Here is a 12,324-nt window from a genome sequence, read left to right on the forward strand (position 1 = left end):
AATACCACGATGTTTTTCTTTTCTTTGTATCTTTCTCAAACCTAATACAATGTTTTACATATAGGAGATTCCAAAAAAGTGTTTTTTGTTTTTGCTGACCTGCCCTCCTGCTTTTTAAGATTGATGGTTAAGAATGACAATGATGATGCCCAGTGATATAATATGAGAATTTGTTCAAGAGAGTTGTCCAGGACTGGTAGACAGTCTTCTGGAGGGCTATAAGGAGACTGCATGGGACAGTGGACAGGGATGAACACAAAACACTGAAATTGTGCTTTGGAACTAAACTTGAGTCTTCGCTCTGCCATTTACTACATATGTGAGGGTGGGCAAGTCATTTAACTTCTCTGAGATTTGGTTTTCTCATCTTTAAAACGAAAGGATTGGACCAGATGATCTCTAAATTCTCTTCCAGCTCTCAATCCTAAATCCAATTTCTGCCCATAATAGCATCCCTATATTAATAGCTTACCAATCTCTCTCTCTCTCTCTCTCTCTCTCTCTCTCTCTCTCTCTCTCACACACACACACACACACACACACACACACACACACACACACACACACACAAGACCTTAGATAGTTGCTTTAAAAAAATCTCATACCTCAAGATGGTTAGTATGACACCTCTGGGCTTATTAGGAGAATCACACAACAATGCAGATTCCCTCCAAGTTAAGAATTTATTCCTTATCACTCTCTTATATGAGGAAAAATGACTTTAACTCATATTTGTTCTTTAGGAACAGAATACTTACTTTGAAGATCTCCTCAGGAATGCATTTTATTGCTGATGGCTGGAAATAAGGCATTAAATCCTTATCAAGCATACTTAATTCTTCCTTTGTTAATCCAGCTAGGGAAGAAAAAAACAATTTAGATGGCTCTGTTCCCTCATGAACACCTAGTTTTATTCAAAGTGCAGTGCAATGTCGAGATCTGCTTTTTCCACACAATAATCAAAAAGGGACACATTGTAAAACTCAATCATTTCACTAATGTATTGCCTATGATGCACTCAAGTTGTCAAGTCATGTTGTAATATATTGACTATAGATTACAACAATGTGGAAAATATAACAAAATATTTAAAACATATATATGTATATGTATATATATATACACACATCTATGTATGTATGTGTGTATGTGTATATATATATGGGCAGCAAGGCAGCCCAATGAATAGAATTCCAGGCTTGGAGTCAGGCCCAGAAAGGCCTGAGTTCAAATCTAGCCTCAGACACTGACTAGCTGTGTGACCCTGGGCAAATCATTTAACCTTTGTTTGCCTCAGTTTCTTCATCTGTAAAGTGGGGACAATTATAGCACCTACTTCCCAGGGTTGTGCCTCGCCTCGCCTCTCCTCTCCTCTCCTCTCCGGCAAGTAACTTAACCCTGTTTGTGTCAGTTTCCAGATCTGTAACACAAACTGAAGAAGGAAATGGCAAACCACTCCAGTATCTTTGCCAAGAAAACCCCAAAATGAGGTCATGAGTCAGATGACTGAAAAACAAATGAACAATAATATAATACTTTAATGGTCAGATATTCTCATCAATATTAGAATTAGAGAATGAAAATATGTTAGAATACATATGCATATATATGTGTATATACACATACACATGCCTGCATGTGTGCATGTATATATGTATACATGTATATACACACATACATAGGATTTGATCTGTGATTTCACAACTATAGGAAACTCCTGGGATGTAAATTCCCTTTGCCAAAGCAGAGGGGGCACTTCAAGGTTAGGTGACCTGCCCAGGGTCACACAACTAGTCAGTGTCTGAGGCTCAATTTGAACTTAGGTCTTTTGAACTCTAGGCTGGGAGATCCACTGTACCACCTAGCTACTGTTTATCAGCGCAGAAGTTAATCTCATTCATTTACCTCTAGTTTCGACCTGAAACACCATAGATTTTCTTGGTCTAATTAAAATATGCTTTAAAGGAAAAGTGCAGCTCAAGGATAGTGCATGTATTAGCAAGCTATTTTAATTTTATTTTTATTTTTATACCTAATTGTAATAATAGTATGGGGTGGGGGGAGAAATGGCAAGACATGGTTGGTTATGAGTATAGAACACTTATTACCTGCAATGGTGCCCAACTCCCATATCACTGAACTGCTCCACTCAGTAGGATCCCCAAACACGGCCTCCGCCTTCCTCTTGAGTGCTCCCAGGATGGGAGTGCTACAGAGCAGAGTACCAATTCTAGCAGCAACAGTGCTAGGAAAAGAGAAGAGTTTTAGAGTTACCTTGGTGCACCCTGCAGGAAAATATTTCAAATGTGGTCTCCTTTCACAGGATGGATTTAGTGAAACCCCATTCTTTGACTCAGCTTGAGAGCTGGAAGTAGATCAAGAAGTGGGGAATATCTAAGATTGATGATTTATGTCTTTGATTTTGCATTTTCTTTATCAACTGGAAAAAGGCAACATCCCATGGGGATGTGTGTCCCCTCTGGAACCAATAAGATTTGCACATATTTCTTGCCAAAAACAAAACACAACTCCAGACAGAGGACTGTGTGGTTAAGAATATTAAGAATTTCACTGGGGATAGGGAATAGCCACCTAGTAGGGTGCTAAGACACAAATATAGATTACAAACATAAATACAAAATTTCAATCTAAGTGCATTAAAAATACACAGATGAGATCTGAGGAAGGAAAGGTTTTTACTGATTGTGGGAGAGAGAAGAGAGAAATCAGGGAAGGCTACATAGAAGAAATGGTATTTGAGTAATATTCAATTAAAAGGGGTCAGTAAGGAAAGTACATTTATTTAAAGGATAGAGAGAGGTCCAATGTGGCCACAGTGTAGCTTATTTAGAGGGCAATTATATTTGATAAGGCTAGAAAAATAATCCAAAAAGAAACAGATTGAGGAGGACCTTAAATGTCAGGCCAAAGAGTTTGAATTTTACGCAGTAGATGATAGGAAACCACTGAAGATTTCTGAACCAAGAAGTGATAAGATTAATTCATTAAAATCATGTCCACAGCCCACATGTCACAATGTCCCCCCTTATTGAAAGAATGATATGGAGTCTTAATCTAGAGAATAAATAATGAAATATACTTCCCTTTTCTTAGTAGAGAAGTGGAAGATTGTGGAAGGTATGATAACACTGGCAGGCCCAGTTGCTTTGTGGGTGGTTTTGTTTAACTTTTTCTTTGTTAAATAGAAAGGTTCAATTACAAGGTAGGGGGAGGAATATTTTAGGAAATGACTGACATAAAAAACAAAAAAATCAATAAAACTCTAAAAAGCAATGAAAGCAAAGGATGGTACATAAGAACTGTTATTATAACCATGATTATATTCCTATGTTACTATGACAAATTACTCATTTACATGAATGTTGTTCTTCAAAGGATTAGAATAAGTGCATGGCCTTCCAAGGTGATGATTATGAAAAGCAAAATACTCATTTGAATTCTTAAGTTGTGGTATGTTTTTAAAAATCAATTTCATTACTTTATAATCAAACTTCAATAACTGGACAAAGAATCCTCATGGGGTCTTTGAGGCAGTGCCTGAGATAGTATTATGATACTTCATGCACTGAAATTAATCTAAATGAAAAAGCACTAAGTTTAGTTGTTTTGTAGTGAGGCTCAATGTTAAGTGTTTAATAAAACTTTTTTTAATTAAAAAAAATTTTTTTTTAGAAAAGCATATAGCTTAGATACAAGGAAGTTCTTTGTAGTGGAGGAAAGATATTAAATAGGCACTAGAACATATTTTAGTTTCACATTCCACAGAGCTGTTTGGCGTGGCCATCTTCTCACCCATGTGCCTACTCCTTCCCAGCTAGACCAGCACTCTTGTTACCAAATTTTCTAACGTCTAAAACTCTCTCCCTGTGAAAGTTAACCTAGTAATTTCTGGAGTTCCATAGCGCCCAACCCAGTCAATTGGTGACACTGTGTGTGTGCAAACTAATCCACTTAGTTTATTAAATGCTCGTTGACCCTAGATACCAGACCATGCTTTAGTATGTAAATCTCATTCAGCCATCCATCCAGGCCATCTCATTGTCTGCCTAGCAGTGGGTCATATCCCTCTTTCCCTTCTTCTACCTTCCCAGAACACAACTTCTTTCCCTGTTTACCTCGTCTTTTCATACACTGTCTTTCACTATTAGAATGCAAACTCCTTGGGGGCAGGGACTGTTTCTATTTTAATATCACTTTCCTCAGAGCTTAGCATGGTGCCTAGCACATACAGCACTTTAAAAAAATGCATTCTCATTCATTCATTCATTCAAATATTGGTGATAGTTTTGCTAAACCTTTCAGAAGCAGAATTTTATACTAAATGACATCTGGAGGACTTGATCCACTTGAGGATACTATCATTTAGGTCATTTCTTTCTTTTTTTTTAAAATTAGGTCATTTCTTACCTAAATTCTGAAATACTTATCAATGGAACTTCATTAACGCTGATGGCACACAAGTTTGCACCAAGTCCTACTAAATCAAAGCTTTTTAGTTCCTGTATTTGATGGCCTGAGTCTTCCAGAAAGCCTCGAAGAATGGCACTAGCCTGTAACAAGACAATCAGAGAAAAGGTAAAATAAACATTCAGGCATGAGTGGGGATGACAGAAAAACAAACTTGTTCCAGGATCACTATTCAAGTTGCTTTGTTTTTTGTTTTTGTTTTTTGGTGAGGCAATGGGGTGAAGTGACTTGCCCAGGGTTACACAGCTAGTAAGTATGAAGTATCTGAGGTCAGATTTGAACTCAGGTCTTCCTGAATCCAGGGCTAGTGCTCTATCCACTACACTAGTAGCTGCCCCCTCAAGTTGTATTTAAAGGAGAACAATTTCCCAGAATATCAGACATGCCTGTAATTAAAAGCAAATACAAACAATACATTTCAAAGTTAAATTATTTTCTTGCTAGGTAGTATTAAATTGTTCTTGCCACTAATGTCTATAAGAATGAAGCCTAGCATGAGAGAGAAATCAGAATATATTCCCTTGTGTGACTCCACAGCTTTTTCCTAATGATTCCAAAGCAATTAATGCTAACACCTTGAAAGCAATACTGAGGACTGAGAAGTGAATAATTATAAGATTTCCATCACTCTATTCACAACTGTACTTTTTGCCATTTCTTTCTTATAACGGTTCTTTGGCTGAAGTAGCCATTAATATAATTCCAGGAAAGCTGACTATTCCTCTAACACCATCCACTTAAATGATGTCACATCACTGTAGAACTTACTAATGCAAGAAACATAATCACCTGGTCCAACCCCTTCATTTTACAGACAAAAAAACAGGGGTTGAATAACTTGCCCAAGGTCAAAATGGCAAGTGGTGGCAAAGTTGACACCAGAATTTAGGTCTCCTAACCACAGCCATAACTTGGGAGTGGGGGTGGGGGTGGGAACAACTGGGTCATTGGCTACCTTAAACTTGCACAAAGACAGAACTTTAGCAACTGGTTAGCAAGAATGATTAGTTAAGAAAGGAAGCTGCCAGATGGCAGACTCCTCCCTCCTTCCTCTTTGTTCCCCTTCTAGTTGAAGGTATGTTTTATGCCACTGGTCCTGGGCACAAAAATTCCTAGTGTGGGCTCAGTCCCTAATGCTCAGTCCAGTGTTCTAGATCAGAGATTTATATCTGTGGCCAGCAGGCCTCATTATGGCCAGCAATACTTCCTAGTACAGCAGAACCAGATTAAAATGTAATTGGGAAATATTTAATAAAATAAAGATAAAATAGAACACAGATAATGTTAATATGTGGTTTTCTAAGTCAATAAGCAACCAGCAGAGTTCCTTATGTATACATGGCTTAGTGGCCCCATTTCTATTTGAGTTTGACTACACTGCTCTAGAGGGCACACCTTGCTGCCTCCAGTATTAAGTAGAGATCATTTGTGCCTAACCTTCTTCATTCTCTGACACAGCCTCTCTTGTGCCCAACAGTTGTGCAAATGGAAGATGACTGGATAAACTGAAGATACAGTCTAAGACTATAGGATAGAATGAAGCTGACTGACTACCTCATTAGGAGACTGAGCCATGGGCTTTGGCAGGGCTTAAATAAGAACCACAGACCAACAGCAATCAAGTACATACTACTATCAAAAGAGGTCAAAGCCTACTGCCTTCCAAAATTCATTAAAGGTTTCCTAAAACTAGCAAGGAATAGAGAAGGAGAGCACTGGGAGACTCAAATTTCAGTCCAGGTTCTGCTGCTGCCTTGGATAAATCATTTTATTTCTCAGAGCTTCAGTTTTCTTATCTATAACATAAAGAGGTTAGGTTATATCTAAATTCCTTTTTTTCTTTTTTAACAAGAGCCTATGAGTCTATATCACATCATTTTCCACTGAACAGGTATTGGTATACTATGAAATCCCTTTATCCTCCCTCTCCATCTTCAACTGACACAATTTACAGACACTTTTGCATGAGGAATTATAACATCTAAGTTACACTGTTCCACTCTAGTTTCAGTGAGACAGACTGGCGTAATGGGCAAAGTGCTAGACTGAGTTTGAATTTTGCCCGCTCCTCTGCAAAATGGTGTAATAACAGCACCTAAGTTACAAGGCTGTTGTGAAAGTCAGATGAGGGAATGTATGTGAAACCTCTGCAAATCTTAAAGAGTTTATCTTCAGTTCCCTATTATTATTCTTGTTGTTGTTCAGTTGTTGACTCTTGGCTGACTCTTCATGGGGTTTTCTGGGTAAAGATACTGGAGTGGTTTGCCATTTCCTTCTCCAGATCATTTTACACATGAGGAAACTGAGGCAAACAAAGTTAAGTGACTTGCTCAGGGTCACACAGCTAGTAAGTGTCTGAGGTTGCATTTGAACTCAGATCCAGACTCCAAGCCAAATGCTTTATCCACTGTACCACCTAGCTGCCCCCATTATTGTTCCACTGTTTCTATATTATATTGGAGTGCTTTGGGTCTTCCCCAATTATATGCAAATTGTGCATATCTTTTTGTTCCAGACAGAAGGATCTTGTGTATGTTAAGTTCAAATGTGATCCTTTGGTGCTAATTTTCAGTGGACTAGAAATTCTCTCTCAGGAAACAGAAATAGATGGTCAAATAAACTGGTACCAGTGTTGCTAGAGAGATATGAAAGAGAAAAAATTGGCTGGCAGAAGGAGTTAAAGGCAGTGAAATGAAATAGGACGAAGAAGGGATGTCAGGATATTATGACTTTGAGTCCAAAGGGATTAATGAGACTTAATGCAATAAAATGCAGATTTTATTCAATTCATTTATTTTGTGTGTATGTTTTTTGGAGGCAATTAGAGTTAAGTGACTTGCTCAAGGTCACACAGCTAGTATCTGAGGCCATATTTGAACTCAAGTCCTCCTGACTCCAGGGCCAGTGATCTACCCACTGTACCACCAAGCTACTCCCAATTTAATTCATTTAAACAACATATGATATGCAACTACTTTGTACAAACCATCTGGGAGACAAAGAAGAAAACATAGGACCTGCTCTCAAGGTATTTAGAATTTAATAGGGCAGATATAACATATAATGATAAATGTGATACAAGGTAGAAAGTGATGGGGCAAGTTTGCAAGAGATAAAGTAGATAACCTAATTAGGCAAAACTGAAAAGCTTTTGTCTGAACAAAACCAATGAAACTAAATTAAAGGAAATTGGTGATTGGGGGGAAATCTTCACATCAAATATATATGATAAGGTCTAATATTCACATTGTACAGGGAATTAACACAAGACCAAGAGCCATTCCGTAATGGAAAAATAGTCCAAGAATATAAATAATTTTCAAAAGATAGGTGCAAACTATTAACAATCTTATAAAAGATTGCTCCTAATTAACAATAAGAGAAATGCAAATAAAAACAGATTTGAGGGTTTACTTTACGTCCAGTAAAATGACAAAGATGAAAGATGGAAATAATCAATACTGGAGGTACTGTGGGAACAGGCACACTAATGTGCTGTCAGCAGAACCAAGAATTATTCTATTTTGTAAAAACAATTTGGAATTATGCTTTAAAAAAATTTTTTTAATTTATGCCTAAAATATACATACCTTTTGACTCAGAGATCTCTGTCCTAATCATTTACCCCAAAGAGATCAAAGACAGAAAGGTCCCATATATCTAAAAATATTCATTGTGGTACTTTTTGTGGTAGCAAACAACTGGAAAATAGGGGCCAATGAACTGCAGAATGGCTAAACAAATTGTGAACTATGACTGTATTAGATCCTAAGAAATTGTACCATAAGAAACAAAGACTATGAATAATTCAGAGAAACACAGTAAAGCATATAAATTGAGGTAGAGTGAAGTAAGCAGAACCAGGAAATTATATATACATATATGTATAGATAACACACATACACATGTATATGTGATATCTACACATATACATACACACATGTGTGCATATGTATAAATCCACATCTCTTATGTATGCGTATATATAGAGACACAGAGAGAAAGAGACAGAGAGAGAGAGAGAGAAACTATAATAATTTAAATTCTAACAATAAAAAGAAGCCAAACACTGAGCAATTAAAATCAATTGATCCAAGTTGAGAAAATTTACCTCCTTTTCATTGCAGGGGTAGAGGACAACAACAGATGTGTATTATTGCACATGTTCATGTGTTGGCTGGCTTTTCTGAACTTTTTTTTTTTTAATCTTTGTTACAAGCAAATGCTACAAATCTTTGCTACAGCAAGGGAAAGGGATATATTTGGAAGTGAATGTGATATTAAAAACCAAAAAGCATCAATACAAAAATCAATAATAAAAGTCAAAACAGAATTTGACATGCATTTATTAAGCATCCACGATACCTATGATACTGAGCAAGCTACCAGGGATACAAAGACAAAAGGAAAAAACATTCAAAGTCAGAGTAAGCTTCTAAATATAAAAACAAGTTACATTTTAGAATTAATTTAATAGAAAGAATCATCAAGCCCATATAAATGTGGGCACGTGAGAGCACACACACACACACACGCACACACACACACCTCTCCCTCCCCATATCATGCTCTTCTTTTAAGTGTCATATCTGAAACATTTTAGTTCTAATGTTTCAAGTGGCCAGGAAAAAAAGAAAGCCTCTGTTTTCTACAAGCCCACAGCTGTACTACTTGGTCTCCAAAATTATTGAAAGTAGCTTTCAGTTTGGGGGTATTTTAAAATGGACAACAGATAATATCACTAACAGAAAACTTCTGGTGTCGAGCCAAATATATAGGGCAAAAGGGCAGAATAAAAGAATGCAGAAGGTTCTGTGAGGTGTGGCAGGAAGAAAGAAAATTGCATTAAAAAGCAGTAACAAGGGAAACTAGGTGGCACAGTGGATAGAGCACTGGCCCTGGATTCAGGAGGACCTGAGTTCAAATCCGGCTTTACACACATAACACTTACTACCTGTGTGACCCTGGGCAAATCACTTAAACCCATTGCCTAACCAAAAAAAAAAAAGCAGTAACAAAGGAATACGGATTGAAGAGTCAAACTAACTCAGGCAGATAAAGTACAATTAAAACAAGATTTCTGGACATAGTAACCAGTGAGAAAAAAGCAGCCAACTCTGGGTTGTTTGGATCAATAATCTTGGCTGAAATTCAAGGGTTGTATCTGAAGCAACAACCAAAAAGAACTAAAGGACCTTTTTCCTCCTCAAGGACCATGGGGATGAGAAAGTCTAGCTGGTTTAGGGTGGGAAGAGTGTGAAACCAAGAAAATAGATTTCTCTTTCAAGCTAGGAAAAGGTGGATTCCATAGCTATGCCAGGCACTTCTTATTTGCCAACTTGTATCCAGAGATTCCTCATTGAAGTAGTAGCTTACCCTCTATAGCACTGAGTGTATTCACTGCTTCTTTTTTTTTCTTTTAAAATTTTTTACTAATATAATTTGTTGTTACATTGTTTAATTTCTTCTAGTACTGCTCTCCCTTCATGAAAACCACTCTGTATAACAAAGACTGTTTTTTAAAGGAAAAAAACAGATGAAGAAAAACCTCTAACAAAACTGATAAGCAATAAGAATGAATCTTAGTTTTCGAGCCTGGGGGACTGGGAAAAGATTTTTGTTTTCTTATTCAATCTATAATTCTTGTTTAATTGAATTATTTAATCCATTCGCATATAAAGTTGTAAGAGTTAGGTTTATATTTTTATCCTTGCCTCTGATATGGCTTTATTTTTCTGTAATTCGTTGCTTCCAAGGACTTACTATAGAAAGAAGGTCAATATCAACAAATGGAGGATTTTATTGGTGTGAAAACTTAGCCCACCCAAGCAGATTACAACAAACCTCAGTCTCAACCACCCTGCCTCAGCCTCAGAGTCTTTCTGGAGGCTCAGAGATTTTCATTGGCTTACCCATGTTAACATGGTTAGAAAGTGTCTGAGGTAAGACTGAAATGTGAGTTTTACTGATTCCAAGTTCTATGAACTCTACTATACTGCCCTCATGGAAGAGGGAGAGCTGAAAAGAATTACATGTCAAAATCGCATTGCTAAGATTTTACTCTTCCAGAGAAAGACAGAGAGGCTGAGAGAGATGGAGAGTCTCTTCATTTAATTAATTCATTCAGTAAACATTTTTATTAAGCACCTGCTATATGTCAGGCACTGTGCCAAGTGCTGGGTATACAAAAAAGATAGTCTCTGTTCTCAAGGATCTTATAAGCTAACGGGGAAGAAAACATGCAAACAAATATATATATATGGGATAAAAAGGAAATAATTAATAGAGGGAAAGCACTAGAATTATGAGGAGTTAAAGACAGCTTCTTATAGAAGGTGAGATTTTAGTTGAAACTTAAAAGGAAGCCAAGGAGGTCAGTCACTGGAACACATGAGGGAGAGTATTCCAGGCAGGGGCTATAGCCAAAGAGAATGCCTGGAACTGACAGATGGAGTGCCTTGTTCATGGAACAGCCAGGAGGACAGTGTCACTAGATCAAAGGGTATGTGTTGAGGAGTAAGGTGTAAGAAGACTACAGAAGTAGGAAGGTACTAGGAGGACTTTGAATGCCAACAGAGTTTACTGAATAGGGGGCTAACCTGATTAGACCTACGCTTTAGGAAAATCACTTTAGTGGCTAAATGGAGAATGGATTGGAGTGCACAGAGACAAGAGGCAGCTGACTACTGCCGAAATCGAGGCATGAGGTGATGAGGGTCTTCACTAGAATGGTGTCAGTGTGAGAGGGGAGAAGGAGGCATATTTAAGAGGTGTTACAAAGGTAAAATCAATAGGCCTTGGCAACATATTGGATATGGGGAGGGAGTAGTGAAAGATAGTGAGGAATCTGAAACAAATTTTAGGTTTTTGAGCCTGAGGGATTGGGAGGATGGTGTTGCCCTCTACGGTAATAGGCAAGGTAGGAAGTGGAGAAGGTTTAGGGGAAAGATAATGAGTTCTGTTTTCGACATAATGAGTTTAAGATGTCTACTGGATATCTGGTTTGAGATGTCTGAAAGGCATTTGGGGATGCAACATTGGAGGTCAGGAGAGAGACTGGGGCAGGATAGGTAAATATAAGAATCCTTAGCATAAGTGGTATTTAAATCCATGGGAGCTAATGAGATCATCAAGTGAGTAGTACAGCAGGTGAAGCACATAGGACCAGGACAGAACCCTGAGGGACACCTCCAGTTACAGGGAGGGATCTAGAGGAGGATCAAGCAAAAGAGACAGTAAAGGGTCCAGCAAAGGGGCAGGCTAGATGAGCAGCAAAACAATTTCAAGATGATAAAAATTAGTTTTCAACCTAAAATTTTTCAGGACTGAGTAGACACACTCAAATGCAACATATCTGCAGAAAGATCCATACTTGCTGGATTTGATGTTCTACTGAGCAATGTGCAGAGAGAGCCTGGATGGGGCCAGAAGGACCCCAGGATTACCTTGGTCTACCAATGCAGGACCTTGGTGCTAAACACAGTTTTAAAAGCAAAGTTCCTTCTAGGAGGAATTGTTCTTCTAGGACAATAAGTACCTGATCCTCACCAGTCATGAAAATGAACCGAAATCTTGGTCTAAAACTATCTCCAAGGCAAGTGGGAAAAAGTCTCTGTTTCTAGTCTGGATCTTCTAAAAACTAAGTGCGCACTCTCTCTTCTCTCTCTCTCTCTCTCTCTCTCTCTCTCTCAGCTTCTCTGAGGGAACTAAATCCCAGCTCAGACACTAGTTGTGTGACCCTGGACAAGTCACTTCACTGTTCTGTGCCTCAGTTTCCCCATCTGTAAAATGAGGAGGTTGGCTTTGATGGCCTTCAAGGTCCATTCCATCTCTAGA

At 37.9% G+C, this 12,324-nt stretch overlaps 1 protein-coding gene across 1 annotated transcript in view; it reads right to left on the minus strand.

Annotated features, from left to right (window-relative positions):
* LOC114051899 (otoancorin-like) overlaps positions 1–12,324 on the minus strand; it is an 83,360-nt gene that overhangs the window by 27,412 nt on the left and 43,624 nt on the right. The window contains exons 24-26 of the mRNA XM_027874286.1: positions 4,429–4,571; positions 2,109–2,245; positions 759–856 (exon numbers count right to left, since the gene is read on the minus strand). Of these exons, the coding sequence (XP_027730087.1) occupies positions 759–856; positions 2,109–2,245; positions 4,429–4,571 (378 nt within the window). The remainder of the gene's footprint in view (positions 1–758; positions 857–2,108; positions 2,246–4,428; positions 4,572–12,324) is intronic.

This window comes from Vombatus ursinus, unplaced genomic scaffold (assembly GCF_900497805.2).
Source record: "Vombatus ursinus unplaced genomic scaffold, bare-nosed wombat genome assembly UNPS02014807.1, whole genome shotgun sequence".
NCBI lineage: Eukaryota > Metazoa > Chordata > Mammalia > Diprotodontia > Vombatidae > Vombatus > Vombatus ursinus.